Source organism: Thamnophis elegans, chromosome 4 (assembly GCF_009769535.1).
Source record: "Thamnophis elegans isolate rThaEle1 chromosome 4, rThaEle1.pri, whole genome shotgun sequence".
NCBI classification, from domain to species: domain Eukaryota; kingdom Metazoa; phylum Chordata; class Lepidosauria; order Squamata; family Colubridae; genus Thamnophis; species Thamnophis elegans.
In genome coordinates, this window is record NC_045544.1 from 41,712,474 (window position 1) to 41,736,018 (window position 23,545).

At 40.3% G+C, this 23,545-nt stretch overlaps 1 protein-coding gene across 1 annotated transcript in view; it reads left to right on the forward strand.

Moving 5' to 3' along the window:
• The window catches only part of LAMA2 (laminin subunit alpha 2), a 499,033-nt gene extending 495,684 nt beyond the window's left edge, over positions 1-3,349 (forward strand). Inside the window, 3 exon segments of the mRNA XM_032215335.1 lie at positions 535-665; positions 1,460-1,682; positions 3,020-3,349. Coding sequence (XP_032071226.1) covers positions 535-665; positions 1,460-1,682; positions 3,020-3,177 — 512 coding nt within the window. The 3' untranslated portion in view covers positions 3,178-3,349.
• Positions 3,350-23,545: the final 20,196 nt, after the last annotated feature.

The window sequence follows — 23,545 nt, forward strand, 5'->3', positions numbered from 1 at the left end:
CTTTCTGTTTAGATAGTTGCCAAGGGAGGAATGATAACAGAGAATAACAACTGAAAAGCGTAGAACAGACACAGAAGAACAGTTTCATCTTCAGAGGCTTGTTGAATTTGAAATTCTTTAATGACAAGAATGTTGCCCTTGAGGCATAATCACATATTACAGCGGTGGTAATAATCATCATGTTTAATATCTATACAAGATTGTTGTAGTTCTGATTTTTAATAAGATTTGGAATAGATTAATTACAATTCTTGACACTATGAGATGCTATTTGAAATATCTCTCTGTGTGTACAGGTAGCAATAGATACATACCTGCCAATCTGATTAACAAATGTGACTTTTATGTATGGTGTCAATAGGTGAAGAAATGTATCATATGCCACACTATTGTTCACCAAAACTATTTGCTATATAAAGTAACTGTGAAATACAAATGTTGTCCTTAGTGCAGTGGTACCTGCATCTCTGTACAGTATAGAAAAATTACCCTTGCATTATTCTTACTTACTGCTTTTCCTTCCTTATTCCTTAGTTGGAGCATATAAAGTGGGACTAGACTTACAGGTGGAATTTGAATTTCGTACAACACGGACAAATGGTGTTCTGTTGGGAATCAGCAGTCAGAAAATGGATGGCCTTGGCATTGAGTTGGTAGATGAAAATGTGAGTATGGAACGATTAGGAAAGAATCTAATTAAATGTTGTTTCTCAGCATCTCTAAAGAGACTCTATCAAAGGATATTGAGCCATGTTACTCATCCATTGTTCCACATCTGTATCTTGACCACTGTTTTCTTTTTAAACATGAAAATGATTCCTCCTGAGGCCGGTGATTTTTGCAATACAGTTGAAGTCAGAGTACAGTCTAACAAACTATATTCTACAAATTTAAATTTGGGAGGTGGCAGATTCCATAACATTTTCACAGTTAAAGTATTATTATGAACCTAATCTGCATTTGTTAGAACAGTCTTGCAAAATCCCTTCTAATTAAACTTCTGCTCCCTTTCCAAAATCCCATTTTGGTTCTGCTAAATTATTTCTAAAATAAATGCTGCTTGAATACAAATAGCCAGCTTGTACAAACATTGAAATAATCAAGCCCTATTGTTGTAGTACTGTTGTCGGTCTATTATCCATTTTAGATTTTGGCAGCAATCAATCGACAAACAGTATGATCCATAATTTGTGCTTTCTCGCCAAAATTGCTTCTCAGTTATAAATTAATTTCAAGTGGACCCTTGAATTCAGAATATTCATTCATTTATGGTGGTTAAGAATTTAATCACAGCTTTTCTGAAAAAGATAATTAAGTCTCAATATGTTGAATGAGAAAGCCAGGCCTACACATTGTATCACAGTTTCTTCAAAGTGATGTGGAGAAGTGCTTGACTAAATTCCTTGTTTGTTTGTTTGATTGTTTGTTTGTTTGTTTGTTTGTGTAATTTCTCACATAGGTGATGTTCCATGTCGATAATGGTGCTGGTCGGTTTTCAGCCATTTATGAACCTGCTATAACAGGGAGTTTGTGTGATGGGCAGTGGCACAGAGTGGTGGCACACAAGATAAGGCATCGTTTAATGCTGACAGTGGATGATCAGCACGTGGAAGGGATCAGCCCTAATGCAGCTTCCACTTCAGCAGAGACAAATGATCCTGTCTTTGTTGGAGGATATCCTGGTGAGTAAATAAACCAAGACAGTGCTGCAGCTCCTATTCTTCATTATTATTTAATTTATTACTTTTATTATAGCCACCAAACCCCAATGGAATCCCTTTATGAAATTCTATTCGGTTTTTCATAAAGTAAAATCTTTGAAACCAAGAAATTATACAAGTGCACGCGATCTGGATTGAGCCTGGTGGTGTTAAATAGAAAACAGCAACGGAAGTGCATGTTTTAAAATGTTCTGTTCACAAACATCGTGGGAAAAGAACTTTTATTTTTCAGCATTTCTCTTCCAAATTCAACTTTTGAACTCTGTTTTTGCACCTAAGGTTCCCATCTATTTACCTAGTTATTTGCTTGCTCATTTTGTTTCATCTTTTTGCTCAAATTGAACAGAAAAGTTATTACATATCATTATCACCTTGATTAGTGTGCCCTGGATGGGATTAAAACCATAACAGGTTGTGATAAGTAGTGATTGTTGCATGGCATAGCAAAAACTAGTAAAAAGGTGAATGACATGCACTTATGCAGCAGAGATAAATTCCTTATGTGTCCATTCACATTTGGCCAATAGTCTCTTCTCTCCTCTGCTCCTCCCTCCCCTTCCCTTCAATTCCCTTCCATTCAATTCCCTTCAATTCCCTTCCTTTCCCTATTCTATTCTATTCCATTCCATTCTTTTTCCTATTATTCTATTCTATTCTATTCTGATTTTCTAGGGATAAAGTACAATCTGAAAGTATGGTTTTTATGTTATTCAGTTATTAAAAATATGTTTCTTCAATTGCAGTAATGTAAGTTTCACTATTCTATGACAGGGTTGTTGAACTCAAGGCCCGGGGGCCAGATCCGGCTCACAGGGTGCTAAGATCTGGCCTGTGGGGCCGCCTTGGAAACAGGGAAGGATTGGCCCACAGTACCTCTACCAGCAAAAACAGAACTCACGACAGCTGCAGACAACCCTCACAAGCTCTGTTTTCGCTGGCAGACAGTTGCAAGAGGCAGACTCAGGTAAAAACAGAGATCGGGAGCCTGTTTTTGCTGACAGAGCACTCAGGCCACCACAGGCATACATGCCATGAGTGACAAGCTGGCCAGCCTCCCGAGGTCAAACACAACCCTGATGCGGCCCTCAATGTAAACGAGTTTGACACCCCTGTTCCATGACAATTGTCCCTGTGCTATATATCTACAAACAACATCTATGTATATGAGTTCACATATATATGTAAAGAAAGACATTTGGTACCAGTTTACACTGTTATCTACTTACAGAAAAAGATTTTAAAAAAAGACTCAAGATCTGAAAGGTCCTACTTTCTTTTCTTTATCTCTCCCCTCCCAGATGGATTGAAGCAGTTTGGCCTGACCACTAACATTCGATTCAAAGGCTGCATTAGGTCTCTGAAACTCATCAAAGGGACAGCCAAACCCCTGGAGATTAACTTCAGCAAGGCCTTGGAAATAAAGGGAGTGCAACCTCTGTCCTGCCCTGGGAATTAAAGAGAAAAATAGTCAAATTGCAATAGGAATCTGTGAGCAGTAATGCTAACAAAAAGATTCTTTTACAAATATGCCTGTGATATATTCCAATACTGCCATTTCAGGGTGTACTTCTAAAAGCAATATGACAAGAAAAAAAAATCCCTTAAAATGAATAAAGCAGCAAGTTACACATGTGTGATGTGTCCATTTTTTCCCCTTACTTTCAAGCAAAATGGAATATTACAGAATGAAATTGTACTGTGTCAGTTTGTGTTGGTAGTAGTGTGTAATTTTGAGACTCACCTTTTAGCCTTAGTTGGTTTTAGTGGGACTCAACGGCCTTCTGCAGGATTTTTTGAAAAATTATTTGCAGCTTTGGATAGCACAGCCCAATTTTCTTTTTTCTTTTGCCTCCCCATATCCGTGAGCAGGATGTGGCTAGCAATGCAATTTCATGTTTCAACCTATCGTGTCTTTGGCTCTAGGATAAAACATAGTGAAAGTAGTTACATCATCACTAATGTTTTATGGCTGTCTATTGTGATATGTAAGAATGAACATAACATCCACATATAAATATAGTTAAAAGTCTGTAGAGATTCTCAGTCATCCAGGTCATGGTTGTCCCAAAGGTGCTTTTTCAGGAGGCAACTGGACTTTCTTGTTTTTTCTTTTGAAGATATTTTGCTTCTCATCCAAAACAGGATAGTGGGGAATGGAAGGATTTATAATCCTTGCAGACAGCTGATCATTTGCGTCCTTTTAGATTATAAATCCTTCCATTTCCCACTATCCTGTCAGAGGTGAGGAAGCTTCTTGGATGAGAAGCGAATCATTTTCAAAAGAAAAAACAAGAAAGTCCAGTTGCCTCTTGAAAAAGCATTTTTGGGATATAAATATAGCGTTTGCTTTTTATGGGAAGGAATAAGGTATTTCAATTAAGGGGAAGAACAGCAAGAATCCCAAAAGAGTAGATGTGTTCAAGATTCACTTGCCAGAAAAAGATATTTTATGAGTACATTATGTATTGTGTTCATACACAATAAATATTAATACTGTATTTGTGCCTTGAGTGCCTAGAGCTTTCTACAAATAGCCCTTCTTACAACAGTTCATTTAGTGACCGTTCAGAGTTACAGCAACATTGAAAAAAGTGACTTAGGACCGTTTTTCACACAACCATTTTAGCATCTTCATGGTCACATGACCAAAATTCAGCCACTTGGCAACTGACTTATATTTATGATGGTTGAAGTGTCCCGGGGTCATGTGATCACCTTTTGTGACCTTCTGACAAGCAAAATCAATAGGGAATCCAGATTCAATTAACAATCGTGTTAATAACTTAACAACTACAGTGATTCACTTAATAACTGCTGCAAGAAAGGTAAAAAAATAGAACAAAATTGACTTTAAAAATGTCTCACTTAGCAACCAAAACTTCGGGCTGAATTATAGTCATAAATCAAGGACTACCTGTATTGTAGACTTGTAAATTACATTTCAGGAACTATATAGGAGAATGTGGCATTCTGAGGCACTTTTAATTCTGCATCATGTCGGGGAAACTGTTCCCCCATCATATTGAAGATACTTAAACATCACCTTTGGACATTGATTTTATTCACAGATTAAATCATCAAATTGTATAGACATTTGACAGCATACAAGAGTTGCATAAAGCCATAAAACCATAATAAAACATATCCACCCTCAAAGAAAGATTAAAGGCAAAGAGCTCAAGTGGTTGATTAGAACCACTGTTCTAAATCAACAGGCAATGAGCTCTTAAGCATTTCAAATCTATATTATTAAAGCTTCTGAATGTTAATGCCCATGCAATTCGCTAGTATTTTCTATATGTTTCTATAATATATATATATAGATAGATAGATAGATAGATAGATATATTTTCCATAATATGAAGGGCTCCATTTTCTTTTCTTTTCTTTTTTTTTATAATTTTTTTTTTGTTACATAAACAACATATGCCCACAACAGTGGGGGGGGGGGAATCAATACACAAAAAAGACAAAAAACAAAAAACAAGGCAGAGAAAAACAAAACAAAACAAAACAAAAACACAACAAGTATGTTATAAAAAAGTATATCAGCTGGTTACAACATGTTTTTGTGCATCTCTTCCATTAATTCATATTAATTCAAATATCTTAACTCAAATGTTTACCATATTAACATCATCATACCTCCACTTTTAGTTGACTACAGTTGTTTAAACATCCTTCATCCTTAACTATGCCAAAGATTTAATCCATAACCACATGCTAGCATTTTATTTACTTGTTTATAGAATCCTCCATTAACATCAAATCCTCATATCCTGTTTTAGCTAAGCATCCATAATATTTAATACCAAAAATTCCATCCTCCATGTATATAGTTTATTATCATTCTCCTTTTTTTATGTAATTATATCGTATATCATAGCATTTTCCCCATATTAGTTGAGATTTAACTGTATATAGTTTTATTTTATTTTTAACAGTGATAATTATTGTGATTAATAACCTTTATATATGGTCCAAAAATATTTCTCACCTTCCCTTCTCATATCCAATTATTATTTATCATATCAACTCCACATTATATACATTACTATCATTATCAATTATTATTCAACTATGTCTATTACAAATGAAATTAATTAGGTTTAGCTAATTTTGAATTGTATTCTTCCATCTATCAGCCTGTGTCTCTCCAATAACAAAACCTCCTTAATCCTGTTGCCAATCGTGGATCAAGTTCTCCAAACGTCTTTATGAGCAAGTACAAACAAGAAGATCTTTGCACCTTTTTGCTTAAGGTGCCTCACATATAATGCTGCCGTCCTCCGTTTATTCCCCTTTTCAGCTTGTCTTTAATTCTCAGTGGTGGTATCAAAAGTTTTACAGATGATATTTCATAAAGTATAAATTCTTTAATGCTTCTCATTCCTCCTACGCTCTGTCTTGCGAAGTAAATCTTCTGTGTGGCTGCCCCCCCTTCAAACATTCCATCTTTTTTTCCCTCAGAGGTAAACCAGATGCCCGGAATATCAGCAAATTGAAAATCTTCATCTCTGACATCCTTCATTTGTATTTCAGGAACATTCAAACATTCAACATTCTCATTTTTTTCTTCATATTTTGTTGCTAGAAACAACAAATAATCCAGCTTCCTCTCAAATCTATCGTATGTGGCAGATAATTTTTGTAGTGCGGAAAAAATCATTTGAAATGAATCATTTGAAACTTGAACAGACGCCATCTTTGTACGCAGTTAGTATTTTTCCTTTGGAAACTCTAAGGTATTTGCAAGTAAAAACAAGCTGGGAGCTGTACAATCTTATCTGATCTTAGACCAACCCAGCCAAGCAATAAAAGTGTCAAGTTGTAGGGAGCCAAATTATAGTAAATTGGTTTACAGCCCACTTACCGAGGGTCAGAGGAGATGTTGGAGTAATCTTTCCTTTGTCCATGTAAATAGCATTTAAAACATTTAAAAAATAGGATAACCCCCGTCCATAAACCAATAGAGAGATCGAAATCGCCGCTAAATTCTTCTGTTCTTTGGTTTCAATTAGCTTAAATTTTTATGCGGACTGTCTTTCTCTGAGTAATAAAATCACCTTACCAGCTGGAAAACACTTTCGCCATTCTTTGGAGCTATCTGCAGTTTTGGTTAGCCTACGGCTAATCCAGAAGTCACTGGCAAAGGAGGTTAAATTCCAAGCCCCCAGGGACTTTGCGAACATCTCTGGGGTCACTGGATCTCCTCCTACCTTTCACTGTCTCTCCAGGAGAGCTTGGGTCCAAAAAGGGACCGTCCAAATGCTTCGGAATAGAGGAATTTCAGGAATAGCCTGAAAATCCATCTTCTCACTGCTAAGCCCCGCCTTCTTCCGAAGGGCTCCATTTTCATGGAGAAATAGTGATGCCAGCGTTCTCTGCCTAATCAAATGTTTAATATAAATATCAAATGCACATTGGACTAAATACCTAATATAATGTTTCAACAGCAGTGTTTCTTTTAAAAAAAAAATTAAATGTGGTATGATCATCCTTTTCCCCAGTGGACTACTATATGATATTAAGGAAAACAGAATAATAATAACTGTCCATTCTATAAAACATATTAAATATTGTGTTCTTCTTTAAACCAATTTTGGAGCAAGTCTACAACCTGGAACCTTTTTGACATTGGGTGATCCATCTAAAAAAAATAAATATATAATAATTGATTAGAAATTCACAGCTTATTTCCAAGACTGCAAAAAGATGCCCAGAAATAAAATGAACATTTCAAATGCTTAAAGGCATCTCTGGTAAGTCTCAGGTAGCGTCATTGATTCAGCAAGATCAGTTCTTAGCCATGACAGCTGGCTAGTCACTCTTTCTCAGCCCAGCCCACCTCACAGTATCATTTTGGGGGTAATAGGAGGCAGGGTATTAATTAATTTTGCTGAGAGATAGATAGATAGATAGATAGATAGATAGATAGATAGATAGATAGATAGATAGATGGATGGATGGATGGATGGATGGATGGATGGATGGATGGATGGACGAGAGAGAGAGAGAGATCTAGAAAGCGGTAGGTAGGTAATTGATACAGATGATAGAAAGATAGATAGAAGAGAGATGATAGATAGATAGATAGATAGATAGATAGATAGATAGATAGATGATAGATAGATAGATAGATGATAGATGATAGATGATAGATAGATAGATAGATAGATAGATAGATAGATAGATAGATAGATGATAGATAGATGAGAGATTTACAAATAAATAAAAGAAATGATTTTAAAAAATCAAATAACAGCAAAGTGTCCTTTCTTAATAGAACATCTATTTCTAATAGTCATTAAAAAGCAGTATAGCCAAGGCCAGGATTCCTTTGACCCTCCCATTCATTTTTTTCAGGTGAATATTGATGGATTCATAAAGTCCCACAAAGAATTACTGCAATTACACCATTCACTGATGATAGGCAAATTTTAATCAACTATTTTTCTGCTGTTGCTGTTAAATTTGCACCAATGATTTATACTCATGTCTGCCATGTTTGTACAATATATCAAATCATAGATAACAAGCCATATTTAGCTTAGCCTATTTGGTTCTAATTTATATGTGTAATCCTTGCATAGGAGTTTATTCTCAGTTACTGCTTAGACTCAGTGGCTAAGTGTTTCACATATCACCCGGTGTCCGTTAGAATTGAATGGCTATAACAAATTTGAATTAAATAAACAAAGACACTCAATCCAAGCGAGCCACATCCATGTGCCAAATTGCTGAAATTTATCATTGAAATTTTGCTCTGACATGGTACAGTTAAGCAGATGATGCTTCGTGAATCTTCAACTTTTGAATTTAATAGTGACTTTTGTATTCTCTCTCTCTCTCTCTCTCTCTCTCTCACTCACTCACTCACTCACTCTCTCTCTTTCTCTCTCTCACAGGGGGGGCTTACACACACACACACACACACACCTCTGCAACATTTTTAAGTGTTACTATTTCATATGCACAGAGATGTTCTCATCATCTTCACTGAGAAAACCAGAGTCTGCTGTGATGCCTTGTTTATCAGCCCCATTAAGCCAAAAGAGAACCAGATGGTATGTTTCTAAGAGCTGCGCTACCTTCACCTAATTCCAGCTTGGTCCTATTTATTTCAAGTAATGTGAGAAAGCACTAGGCCTGTCTATCATCAGGACTCCCTGTGGCAGCTATTGGGGTTCTTTGAGTTCCAGAAATTAGGTACATTTATAACAGCAAGATTTAGAGAACAGTAAGTGCCATGTAATAGAGTGAGCTCCTGTTACTTGTCCCAGCTTCTGCCAACCTAGAGTTCAAAAACATGTAAAAAATGCAGGTAGAAAAATAGGAATCACCTTTGGTGGAAATATAACAGCGCTCTGTGCGCCTTTGGCATTTAGTCATGCCAGCCACATGACCACAGAGACATCTTCAAAAAGCGCTGGCTCTTCGGCTTTGAAACAGAGATGAGCATCATCCCCTAGAGCCAGGAATGATTACCATATATGTGCGAAGGGAACCTTTACCTTTAAGAGCACAATATTAATAGAACAAAAGGTTTGTCCTCCTTTCTCAGTCATCTTATGTTTCTTACTGTCCTTCTTTGCTCTTTCTCCTGCCTTGTTCCCACTTGCTATGATTTAGCAAGTAACCTAGTTTTTCAAATTATCACATCCTGTTTGGTTATAAATTGAAAGAAAGCTAAAGAGCCAAATTCATAGAATTCATCCCTTTCTTCAACAAGCTATGGGAGGCTCTCGCAACAGTCACTCACGCCCTTGTGACCTCAAGACTGGACTACTGCAATGCACTCTACATGGGGCAGCCCTTGAAGAGCATTCGGAGACTTCAGCTTGTCCAGAATGCAGCCGCGCAAGCGATTGTGGGTGCACCTTGGGACACCCATGTTACACCTATCCTCCGCGAGCTGCACTGGCTGCCTATTGGTCTCCGGATACGCTTCAAGGTGCTAGTCGTCACTTATAAAGCCTTTCATGGTGTTATAGCCCAGCAACAGCCTGTGCTGCGTTCTAATTGGTCGGGCGAAGCACAGCCTGTGATTGGTGGATGTAATGACAGTTAAATGACAGTTGGTACCTGAGAGTATAAATACTGTGACAGTTGTAACACATTCTGAATCGCTTGTCATCTCGCAATAAACATCTTACTCTCTGATTCCATGGCTCCTGCATCTATCCCTCACAAACACATATGTAAAACTGGCGACGAAGGTGGGATCGCGATTCCGCAGAACCTGGAATAAGAATAAACTAAACAATAAGCCAGTTGCAACGCAACCAAGCAAACGCGAACAGAAAATACTTTGAAGACCTGTCAGAGCTGCAGCAGCAGTTGCCACTGCCTCAGGTTTCGCCTCCGATCAAGCCAACCTGAGTAGATCCACAGGCACGGACTCCTTCAGTCAAAGGGACGGGCAACCTATGCTTAACCTTGGCTGGAGCCGTCACCTCTGCTCAGGGACGAGCTATGAATCGCGTTGGCTCAACCGTGGCTGAAGCTGCCTGTCTGCCTGCCTCTCTGCCGAGAAGATCTTCCAGACACCACTTAAGAGTCTATCCGGTCTACTGTTTGCTACTGTTACAAACGGTCTTGTTGCAATAAACAGATACTGTTGCCTAAGAAGCCTCTGACTCTTCATACAGCTTTCCAAAGAAGCAGCTTCCGACAAGCCTGCTCTTCCTCCAAAGCCAGCAGCCTACTACCAGCCTGTCAGAAGCCTGCTACATGCATTACAAAGCTGCCTGCCTCCCAAGGAGCAACTCTGGCCACTCAAAAGCCTGCCTGCTGCCTTCCTAACGAGCCAGGAACAACTCAGCCGCCTCCAGGGCCGGTCTCCACTCTCTAACAGAAGCCTCCACAGCCGTTTCAGAAGGCTACCATTCTCTGCAGCAAAAGTCAGCAGAAATCCTGTCAGCTAAACCTTCCAGCAACAGCGGAACCCTGCCTGCATGCCGATCGAGCAAAGCCAATCCACAAAGTCGATAATCTCTTCATACACAAACTTACAAGTTATACTGCCTCCCTGCCGCTGCTGGCCGCTGTCAAATTCAGGAGCGAGCCAAAAAGACTTGATTGAAGGTCCTGAACCAGTTTGAGGCCACAGAAACGACGTATGCGCAGAACTGGTGGGGGGGGAATGCAAATGTATATGCAAATAGGAATATGAGAATGTGAGTGTCTGGTTAACTGGGGGGAAGGAGAGAACACAATTTGTAGATGTTGAACATGAACAAAAGAAAAAAAATGCAAATAAATTGTAAATGCAATGTAAATGTTGAACAGGAACACAAAAATGCAAATAAATTGTAAATGCAATAAATAAATAGATAATACAAAAAAATGCAAACAAATAACACGCAAATTGACAACACAAAAAGGTAAATGGATAACACACAAATAAATGGTTATTATGCAAATAACTGGGGGGAAGGAGTGTTATAGCCCAGCAACAGCCTGTGCTGTGTTCTAATTGGTCGGGCGAAGCACAGCCTGTGATTGGTGGTTGTAATAACAGTTAAATGACAGTTGGTACCTGAGAGTATAAATACTGTGACAGTTGTAACACATTCTGAATCGCTTGTCATCTTGCAATAAACATCTTACTCTCTGATTCCATGGCTCCTGCGTCTATCCCTCACAAACACATATGTAAAACATGGTATTGGACCTGGGTACTTGAGAGACCGCCTGCTGCCAATTACCTCCCAAAGACCAATTAGATCCCACAGACTAGGCCTGCTCCGAATTCCATCTGCCGGCCAATGCCGTTTGTCGACCACCCGGAGGAGGGCCTTCTCTGTGGCTGCTCCGGCCCTCTGGAACGACCTCCCCATGGAGATCCAGACCCTCATCACCCTTCAGGCTTTCCGCAAAGCCGTCAAAACCTGGCTGTTCCGACAGGCCTGGGGCTGATGAGTTCCCACCCCCTCTCGAATTTGTGTGGCTGTTGGTTGCTTTTAAATTGTTTTTGTTTTTTGTTTGTTTGCCTTTTGTTTTTGTCTGTATTATCCCTTTCCCCTTTGGTTTGTTAGCTGCCCTGATCCCTTCGGGAATAGGGCGGCATACAAGTGCAATAAACCTTATAACCTTATAACCTTAACCTTGTAACTTGACAAGCAAGGGCCTTACATAGTACTGTGGTAAACTTTCCCCACAATATCCTACAAAGCAGGACATTATTATTCACAGTGAAGGTTATCAGCTATTGCGTTAATTATTTCTGTTTAAAAATGTATTGGCATACCACCTTTGGGGAATGTAGGAAAATAGCTGGACAAAGAAAATGCAAGATTTAAAACATTTCAATTTCAGACCTCTTTCTTTCCATCTTCCAAGTTTGCAAGATTCAGATTGCAAGACTTCATCCTTGTCATTTCCTATAATTACCTCGCCATCTCTTCAGAGATGGAAATGGCCATCCAATCTTACCCAAAGAGCACATCAGTGGTACGATTCAAAAAATGTTACTACTGGTTCTGTGGGCATGTTGGTGGGTGTGGCGTGGTGTGGTGTAGCGTGCCTTGGTGGGCATGTCTTGGTGGGCGTGGCAGGGGAGCAATACTGCAAAATCCTCATTCGCTCCCCACTCCTGGGGGAAAGATAATGCAAAATCTCCATTTCCACCCCACTCCAAGGAGAAGGATACTGTAAAATCCCCATTCCCTCCCTACCCCACTAACCTACTTTCCAGCCCCGTTCTCCTATGCAGAGCAACAAAAGAAGACCCAGGGAAGCAGAAAATAGATCGGGGTGGGGACAGTCAGAGGTGGATTTTGCCAGTTCTCTGAACTACTCAAAATTTCCACTACTGGTTTGCCAGAATCGGTCAGAACCAGCTAAATAGCACCTCTGGAGCACATGTAAAGCTATAGGAGAAAGGGCAACAGTTCCATCAGTAGAAAGCCAATAGAATTCGCTCAATGTATGTATTCATTTGAGGATTTCAGAATATTAAATATGCTACAAAAAAAAAAGATTTGTCTTCATCTTTAAACTCATACTGACCGACTTCCAATTCAGCAAGCTGATGAAATAACTGTTTTCCTCCAACAGAACCTTTATCTGCAAATCTCAGCGTTGACTGGCAGTGCAGGACATGGCTACAAGCTCTCCAGGTACTTATCCAACTCAAGATCAGTTGCTGGCTAAGGCCTGCATGATGCTAGCACAGTGGGATAATGTTATTTCACCAAACAGAGTATCCAAATCTCATTTTCTACTCTAATGGAATGGAACTAGAACAGATTGTTACATTTAAATAGCCTTGTTAGTACTTAGGTTAAGTCAGCCGTAGCCAGTTTTAAAGATCTGTGCCACCCTGTCACTTCCTGCTTATGTGGGAAGTGATAAAAACTCTGAAACACTTGTACCAGCACATGCTTTATGACAGTCCTGCTCACTATCTGGCTTATTGCTCGCAGAGGATCATTGATTTGTCATGCTGGAACAATCACTTTAAAACAAATACCTCTTCACTTGACAAGAAAATATTAAAGTGGCTTCAATAAGTGGGCACTGTAAAGCAGATGGAAACCAACTCTTGCGATTTAAAAGAAGTTGTGAACAGCTTAATTACATATTTTCTTTAAAAAAACTATTTTAACTGTTAAAGAGCCTAGTTTCAAAAGACATTTGACCTTCACCTATTCTCTTAGACTTAGAATAATTTTATTGTCCCGTTAAATGTACACTCATTGATATATTAAAATGAAATCTCGCATACAGCCTTCAAAGGATCACCACCTCCAATATATACTACACAAACAATATTTTTTTTTTGCATATAACCACAAATATTTTATGACACAGAGAAACAACAGTCCACCGTAGTTCGGATGTATACATGTACATGGCAAGAAAAATGAATCTTACAAGTTTACCAGATGAGTGGCATAGGGAACAAACCTGTTACAGAATCTGACAGTCCTGCTAGAATAGGGTGTGTGAGATCTCTTAGACCACATGTGACTTAAGATCCTTCACATTTCAGTATTCAATTGTTGATAATAAAGAAGACCTGATTCTGCAAACCAATAATTCAAGATCCATGTATTTGTCAAAGAACATTTCAAAGTATGACTTATAGAGGGATGGATAATTTATATACAAAACAATGGCACGAGATCTGAGACCTATCAACCAGCTTTATCTTGTCTTAGTTAGGCAGCATTCAAGTGAAATATCATTATAGAGTTGCAGAAACTATTACTGGACATCTGATACTTCTTCCTCCTTTGGTACAAAATACCCCCACCAGGAAATACTCCAACTTCTGAAGACCTATAAGAAGAGACCATCTACTACCATTTCAAGTTAATTATTCCAATGCTAATATTTTTCCTTTATTGCTTTAATTTAAGTCCATTCAGTGTAGTCCATTTTCTGGGATTAAAGAAAGCCTCTTCCCTCATCTACCTAACAATTCTAATCTCTGAAGTGTGCTCTCATCTTCCAGACTATATAGACTTCTCTTTTCCAAGTTTGTCACGTGACAGCATCCATTAAAGAAAATGTACTTTTCCTTCAAACTTCCTTCAAAGAACTTGAGTTCCATACTACCATCTTACTTTTCTATTCGACCCCGCTCCCCTTTGAATCTATCTTTGTTTCTATATCTCAAATATTGGGGGTCCAGATCTGGATACTAGACTGCAGATACACTCAGGAAGTGGACAATAAAACTGAGGTGTCATTTCATGAGACTGTGTTTCAACTCATGTCATGTTTTTTTAATAGATGTGGTTCACTAATTATTTTTATTTGGTTTAAAACAGACTACAATTACCATGCTAGCTATAATATATTAAGTGTCATGACATAGCAATCACCAATGCTTACTAATAGATTAATTATTGTGTAATCAAAAGGCATTACATTACATTTGTTATTTAAGGCAGCAATTTCCAATCCCAATTTCAAACAGCACACAGTAATTATCCTATCTGGGATTTCCAAAAGCCCTACTTCATTGGGGAGACCAGGAGATTGGGGAAAGCAGTCTTAATGTATCCGTGCCTATGGCATAAATTGCTTAACTCAAGTGGTTTGTAAGATGAATGTAAAACCAACATGGTCAGGAATGTTTACTTACATTGATTATACTCTCCTCTTCGGAATGAAGAATGAACTGAGGTTGACATGATCAGCACACAAAAACTTAAAAGCAATTTAAACACTGCTTATGGAAATATTCCGTATCTAAGAGAAATAAGCTGTTTTAACAAGTGTGACCCACACCTGATATGGAAAAGATGAATGAGCACCATTAAAGTCTTATTAGGGAACTAATTTGTGGAGCATCTGGGGGTGATTACAAGGCTGTGACAAAATTAATGCTTAGTCTTTACAAAATATGTTTTATCTTCAAAACACTTCTTCCATGCTAATTAATTCACTCCACTAAATACAAACATCAGCAGACATACACATGTGAAGATTCTGATATTTTCACTTTAGGCATAACTGATGAAAGGACAATTCCTGGCACTATTATTCAAATGACATTGTGGGCTTAATCTGTCTTTCCTTTTTAAGGGATTTGTGCTGCTAAGAAAAACAGTGGATGCCCTCACAGGAAAAATATAGCAGATTTAAAAATGAAAAGTGCCATTGAATCCCAGTAAAATTCTAGGAACAAGGCCAGATTATAACACACATATAAAAACACCAATGTCTGAGGGGTCCTTGGTACTCTCTGAGATTGGTTGTTTTCTTGCAGTCATTTCATTGTTCAAAAAAAATCAACACAGCAAAAAGGGAACAAAAAGATCCAAATGCCCCTCCATGAAAAATGGTTACTCTAAATATGTTCAGAATATAAACACATAAGCTTTAATCTTATTTAAACCTCAGAAGAAGAAAAATATGAAGTAGCCTCTCTAGTGATGGCTGTATCCTTTGGCCCAGTCTGAAAATTAAGTTGTGGCTTTTTGTGGCACAAAATTATCACAATTTCTTGAGATCACTATCATAATATATTTTTATGTGGCTGTCAGGTGCTACTTCATCTAATAATCAGGAAAGAAACCACTCAGCTCCATTTGTTTGAAATTAAGTGTACTTTTACTAATTACAAATGAATAGTAGCGAAGCAAAGCTGAATCTGGTTAATTAGGCGCGAAAGCAAAGAATATCATGTATAGTTCAATCCCCTCCCCTTGGCACCCCAGTCCATAGTCCAATTATAATTCACCCAACTGTCAGGTGGGAGATATCTTCAGAAAACATCACCAGGATGTAACGCTGGACAGTTAACCTTGGCGGGAAACTCCCTTCCTCCGCATGCGCAATGAGATGGTCAGACCAGCATCTAGAATCTTACTCCAGCACACAATGATTCCCTTCCCAAATACCATGCCCCCCTCCCCGTTTCAATGGCAGCCGAAGTAGCAGCAAAGCAGAAGCTGACATCCGGCCCTCCTCCAGAAAACAAAAAGAACACAAACAAACAGACAGACAACAAGACATGAAAGAGAGAAAGGGGAAGGGAGAGAAAAAAAACAAAAAAAAGGAAAATTAGCAGACTGTCCAAGAATCAGGGCTTGTCAGGAAGGCAGAGTAGAACTTGCGGAGCAGACAAGGAGTTCAAACTCGGGACTTGTCAATCCATTCAGCGTGAGATGGGGGGAAATGCTTCCAAGCCACCAGATACTGGACACGGTTCCGCCGCTTACGAGAGTCCAAAATCTCACGGATCTCGAAATGCTGCTCTCCCTCTATCAAAAGTGGGGCAGGTGGAGGAGGAAGAGGTGCTCTCAAGGAAGAAGTGAGTTGAGGCTTCAGGAGATTAACATGAAAAACAGGGTAAACTCGGTTGAGATGCTTAGGCAACTGGAGATGGACTGAGACAGGGTTGATGATCTTGACAACAGGAAATGGGCCAACATACTTGGGGCCCAACTTCTTCGACTTCTGTGTCATTTGAAGAAATCTAGTGGATAAATAAACTTGATCACCAACCTTATATTCATGGGGTTTAGTCCGTTTCTTATCAGCCTGTTTCTTATGAGCGCGGTGCACAGCATCTAGAGTCTGGAGTACCAAAGGCAGACGTCCTGAAGGCGATCACTCCACTCGGACAGCGAAGATACTTGCAGCTGCTCGCGAGGAATCTCAGGAATGGACACAAAATCCTGGCCGTACACCACACAAAAAGGGGTAAAGCCAGTCCTGCTGTGTACAGAATTGTTGTAAGCCACCTCAGCATGAGGCAACAATTCCACCCAATCATCTTGTTGGTAGTTAATGAAACAACGTAAATATTGCTCCAGCACAGAATTAGTCCTCTCGCAGGCCCCATTATTCTGAGGGTGGTGGGAGGAGCTCAACCCCTGGGCAGAGCCAATCCGCTTCAGGAATTCTTTCCAGAATAGGGAGGTGAACTGAACATGATGCGGTCGGGTACCCCATGTAAGCGATATATGTGAAATGAACATCTTAGCGAGAGATTTAGTGGAAGGGATCTTGGAGCAAGGGATGAAATGAACTTGCTTGGAGAATAAGTCAGTAACAACCCAGATTACTGTGTTCCCTTGACTCTCTGGAAGTTCAACAATGAAATCTCCTTCCACGGGGCTTCTGGGTGAGCCACCGCCTGGAGCAATCCCTGGGGTTTTCCCGGAGGACGTTTTGCCACGGCACAAATGGGACAACTAGCCACATAAGCCTCAATGTCCTTTTTCAATGAAGGCCACCAAAATTGCCTCTTCACGAGATATAGGGTCTTGACGAACCCAAAGTGTCCAGCCATGCGAGAGTCATGCGCCCGTTGGAGTACAATGGTCCTAATGGACACAGGGACGTACAATTTCGCACCAATCCAAGCCAATCTATCTTTCATGGTGCATTCATCCATGTGTTGCTGGAACCAGTCATCTTTTGCAAGGGCTTCCTTTAGGTCAGAGATAAAGTCTTTTGTGACCTCCAATTTAGAAGTTGTTTGACTTCTAGTGACAACAGGAGCAGCCAGGCTTTTTGTGGGAATGACAGGTTGGACAACACTGAGCTTTGAACAGTTGTACTGTGGAAGTCTGGACAAAGCATCAGCCATAAAAATTTTCCCTCCCGGAATGTATTTCAAAGTAAAATTGAATCTATTGAAATGTTGAGCCCAGCGCATCTGTTTAGGAGAAAGTTTTCTGGGGGTTCTCAAGGCCTCCAAATTTTTATGGTCAGTCCACACCTCAAAAGGGTGCTTGGCGCCCTCTAGAAAATGGCGCCTGGTTGACAAAGCCCAACGAACAGCAAAAGCCTCTTTCTCCCAAATAGCCCAATGTCTTTCCGTGTCGGTCAGTTTGCGAGAGGTGTAAGTGCAGGGTTGTAATTTACCTTGGCTATTTGCTTGAAGTAGTACAGCTCCCACTGCCACATCACTGGCATCAGCTTGGACCACAAACGGTGCGTCCATGTCAGGGTGCTTGAGAACCGATTCCTTCGCAAAGAGGCGTTTCAACTTCTCGAAAGCAGCTTGACAATCCATAGTTCAGTCCAACGGTTTGCTAGGTTTAAGCTTAGCCCCTCCTTTTGATTTAAAGAGGTTAGTTGTAGGGAGAGCTATCTTAGCGAAGGAGGGAATAAATTGACGATAGAAGTTAGCAATTCCCAAAAATATCTGTAATTGCTTACGTGTACGTGGGGCCTCCCACTCAGTGACAGCCCTGACCTTAGCGGGGTCCATTTCTATGCCCTTGTGGGAGATCCAATAGCCCAGGTAATCAACTTTTTCCTGTTGAAATTCGCACTTGGACAACTTGGCGTACAGTTCAGCCGCTCGGAGTTTCTTCAGAACCGTGCGAACAAGCTTCACGTGTTCTTCACGTGTTTCCGTGTAAATAAGGATATCATCTAAATAGACCATTACGCCTTTGTAAAGATGGTCATGTAAAACCTCATTGATCAATTGCATGAAGACTGCTGGCACCCCCTGGAGGCCAAATGGCATTACTCGAAATTGGAAGCAACCAAGGGGGCAGTTGAAAGCAGTTTTCCATTTGTCCCCCTCTTTAATTCTGACCCTATAGTACGCTTCCCTTAGGTCCAATTTAGTGAAAATCTGGCCCTTCCCCAGTTGGGCCAGCATGTCCTTCATCAGTGGTAAGGGGTAGAAGTTCTAAGCAGAGATGCAGTTCAGATTTTTGAAATTAACACATAATCTGAAGGAGCTATCTTTCTTTTCTCTGAACAATACTGGAGCCGCTACCTTGGGCCTTGCTGGTTCAATGAATCCCCTTTCCAAGTTTTTATCAATGAATTTCCTCATTTCTTCCATCTCTCAAGGGGTCATTGAATATATTTGGGGCTTTGGAAGCTTTACTCCAGGTAAAATATCAATGGTGCAATATTCCCTTGGAATTCTTTCCTCCCCCTCAATTTCCTCCTGCCCCCTGGCTGCCAGTGTGGGGATAGTAGTACCAGAGTCTGGAGCTTCAACTCTCCCCTCAGGAAGTGTGGCTGTTCGAATCTGCAACAACCCCTCTCTCCAGTTAATGCATGGGTTCCATCTACGAAGCCAGGGGAGTCCTAGAGTAAGTGGCCGGTCCATCCCAGGCGCTACAATAAAAGTTATTTAGATTTATTAAAATTTATTAACATTAATTATTATTTCTTGGTGGGTACCCATCCACATCTCGATGGGTTCAGTGGAAAAATGAGCAGGACCGCCCCCCGCAATAGAGCCATCTATCTGGCAAAAAGCAATAGGGATTTTTAAAGTTTTTAGTTTCAAGCCCAGCTTCTCAACCATTTCAGGGCTTATCATGCAATGGGAACACCCAGAATCTAATAGAGTAATAAGTTTTTCTTTTTCACCAGAAGAGGGCACCCTAAGCTCGATGGGAATAAGCATGGGGCCAGCGCGCGAACTTACCCAGTGATGAGAATCCTCATCATCACTGTCGTCAGAAGAGCTGGGATTTCCGTTTCCCCCCTCCTCTGGCTCGAAGCATCGAGAAACATCTTCCCCATCAAAGGCGGCCTCCTTTCTCTTGCCTGGAGGCTTCTCAGGTTTCCTCTCCCTCCGGGGGGTGGAGCAGAGTGCGTCAGCTTCACTTGGCAATTCACAGCACGATGCCCCTCCTTTCCACAGTGGAAACAAGCGGAGGGCTTGGGCTTGCTTGCAAAACCTCCCCTACCCCCCTTTTCACTCCTTGGCAGGGGGGTTGGGGGGGGGGTGGAGAGGATTTCTCAACTTCTCCCTCATCCATGCAACGAAGCCTGGTTAAGTCCAGCTCAATATCTGCAGCACTCTCATACCAAGGCTCCAAACAGTGGGGAATGCACCTGTTTATGCATTGTTGATAAACATCTTTATTCAAGCCATCAGCGAATCGATCCAGCAAGGCCTCTTCTGACCATCCCCTCATATAGGCTGACAACTCCCGGAATTCCTGCACATATTCAGGCACAGTTTTCTTTCCCTATCTGAGGGTCGTAAATTTTAATCTGGCTCGACGCTCGGTCAGGGGGTCGCAAACCTTCTCCTCATTGCTGCCATAAAGTCATCAAAATTTCTCAAGAGAGGGGACTTACTATTATGTAATCCGACCATCCAGTCGGCTGCTTTCTTCTCCGAAGCCATTAACACTATTCTCACTTTAGATTCATCAGTAACCAAATCAGGCCCATATATTTCCATATAATTCCAGACCTGAATAATAAACAACCCGAGGCCGCTGGGTTCTCCATCATATTTTACGCTTAAGGGTGGGACCTTAGCCATTCGGCGTCGCCTGGGGGCCCCCCCTGCTCTCTGAATGTCTCTAGCTGCAGGGGTGCTGGGTTTTCTTGCGCACATCCCCCTTCGGCCCTTCCAGTCTCCTTAAGCCATGCAGCGGGTACCTTTTTTCCAGTTCCTCTGCTGGTTCCCTTTCCACAGCTCTCTCTCGAATCCAGCGTTCACTCCATGCCTCCTCGAGGAGTCTCATGGCTTGGGACATTTTGTAGTCTTCCTCTCCAGAGCCACTCCAGTCAGCAGCTGGGGTTTCTCGTGACCCCAGTTTGTAATTCCTCAGGTTCCTCTTTCTGTCCCACACCCCAAGTCCATCTGAGTTGAACAGCAGGTTCTTCCACTCTCAGGTCAGCTAGAATTTCTGTTAAAGCTGGTGCTGCCGTTGCACCCAGGTCTTCTTCCTGGTCGCTTTCATGTAAAGACATTTTTCTTTTCCTTCTATGAGGGCACCCCCCTCGGAAGTTGTTCACTCCAAGTTGGGTGCGAGGTGAGATTCAGCTTATTGTCAGGTGCTACTTCATCTAATAATCAGGAAAGAAACCACTCAGCTCCATTTGTTTGAAATTAAGTGTACTTTTACTAATTACAAACGAATAGTAGCGAAGCAAAGCTGAATCTGGTTAATTAGGTGTGAAAGCAAAGAATATCATGTATAGTTCAATCCCCTCCCCTTGGCACCCCAGTCCATAGTCCAATTATAATTCACCCAACTGTCAGGTGAGAGATATCTTCAAAAAACATCACCAGGATGGAATACTGGACAGTTAATCTTGGCGGGAAACTCCCTTCCTCCGCATGCGCAATGAGATGGTCAGACCAGCGTCTAGAATCTTCCTCCAGCACATAATGATTCCCTTCCCAAATACCATGCCCCCCTCCCCGTTTCAATGGCAGCCGAAACAGCAGCAAAGGAGAGGCTGACATTGGCCTTCTAGGAGCCTTTTGTAACATGGACAGTGTGAAGTAGATGCAATCAAATTGTTCTTGTATTAAATCTTTTTCTGCTTTGATTGGATTAACAATTACACCTCCATAAAAATTAGTGCAGGAAGGGCCCCAATAGCTCTGGGATAGCTGGGAGGAACAACTATGAAGCTCTGAAAGGCTCTTCTCCCCCCCCACCACCACCATTTCTCCATTTCTTTGCCATTTGTTTGGAAGAACAAAATGGACATCTGAAGTAATGCACTAGGAAAAGCCAATCAAAAATTCAAAACACATAGTACCAGGTAAACAAAAGTCCATCAAGCTGCATTTCTTTATAATATTAGCTATGACATTAGAAAGAGCGCATTGGTTTCCTTCGGCTACAATTTTCTTATTTTCCAAAGATGGGCAGAAAAGGTAAGGTAAGCTATGGCCTTATGCAGCAACAAATTAGAACAGCTGCTTGTTGGATTTCATTTTAAAAAATCATTTGTAATCATCACAAAGCAAAGAATAGCCTTTCTTATTGCAAGAAATTATTTCAGAAGAATTGCTTTGCAGATCCCATAAAGAGATGGAGTACTAACTTTGTGACACCATTTCCTTGATATCTAATGTGCTTTTGCCTCTGTTTTCATTTTGCTGGTGTTCTTCCTTTGCCTAAATAAGCATTTTTTGCAACTTTCCTGGACTTAATTTAAAAGGCTGATAGAGGAACTACTGTCCCTTCAAGGCAACTAGGTAATTACAAGGAAGCCACGTTAGAAATTCAGACATGCCAGATATATTGAAGGTAATTCATGGTGAATAGACTGGAGCAACTACCATCCATTGTATTATTTTAATTCTAAATTGCTTCTTTGCAGTTTCCTATCAGCGAGCCCGTTCAATCTATATTGTTTTAAGAACATGACTGGAGTAATGCCAGTTGATGTGGAAAAGTAATTATTTTATATACAGTGTGTATTACTGTTTTCACGGCTCTTATTAAGGTTGAAAATCCAGAGCTGCAGGAGGATAAAGTTGGTTTCTTTCCCTTCACCTAGACTAAAATATATTTGATGTGGAACGGTTACTACTGTGTATTTATTAATGTCATTATTTCTAAGTGCTGATGTAAAGCCTTCATGCTGGAGCACTTGTTCTCCAAAGAGTTCCCACATTCAAAGTCCTTTTTGAAGTCCTGGAGAGCCATTCCTCATTAGTATGCTTACACCTCTAGATGGACTCAGGATTCATAGAACTTTGTTCTTGCAAGATGATACAAACACACCCCATTTGGAAGCCCATCATCGCCCAACTGGTTTTTCAGATCTGCTACTCTGAAGACATTTTGTGCAGATTCTCTTTCAGGTTTTGGATGCTAATTGACCATCTGTGGCCACCAATATGAGACACCCCAATTATCTTGCTGAATGCCTTGTGCCTCTCCATTTACTTCTACACAAAAGGGTAACTTTATTTTTAAGCATGTATGGTCTTTAAAACCAGTGGGAGGTTGTCCTTTCTGGTCATCCTAAGGCGCTCCCATCTGTTTCAATTGCTTTAATTTTAGGCCATAGTTTCAATTAAATGATTTTAATTTAAGAATACTCACCAAGCTATTTCCTAATCATTTTAATACAAGCTGAGGGAGGTATTCAGGTCAGCCAATTAAAAGGTGCTTACACCTTCTACGAAGTTTTGCAATCATAATTAAATAAAAAGTTTTCTTAAAAATCTCTTTTCCAAACTAATGTCGTTTTTTCCCAACAAGTGTCTGAACTTCAGTGTATAACTTCTAGCTATCAAGCTACATAAATTGCAAAAGTTGCACTTCACAAATCTCAGGAACGCCTTAGAAAATCTTCAGTGTTCCCCCATTCCAATATTCAAGTATAAGAAATATAGCTCTCTGGATCTTGTGAAGGCCTTCCATTGTTCCTATGAAGGTTTGACCTCCAGAAGCATTGGTCACTTTTTCACTAGCCCCCTTTATTAGCATCTAATCTATTCTACAATATTGAGGAAGGCTGTTTTCCAAGTTCAGCATTAGAGGTGATAACTTGGCTTAAGCCAAATGCTTTCCAGATGGTTTGCTTTGCCTACATAAATTTAAAATCTGATAAGACTTTTTCTTTTTCTAAAGTTCTCCTGAATGCAAGAAAGGAAGCACTCACCATGG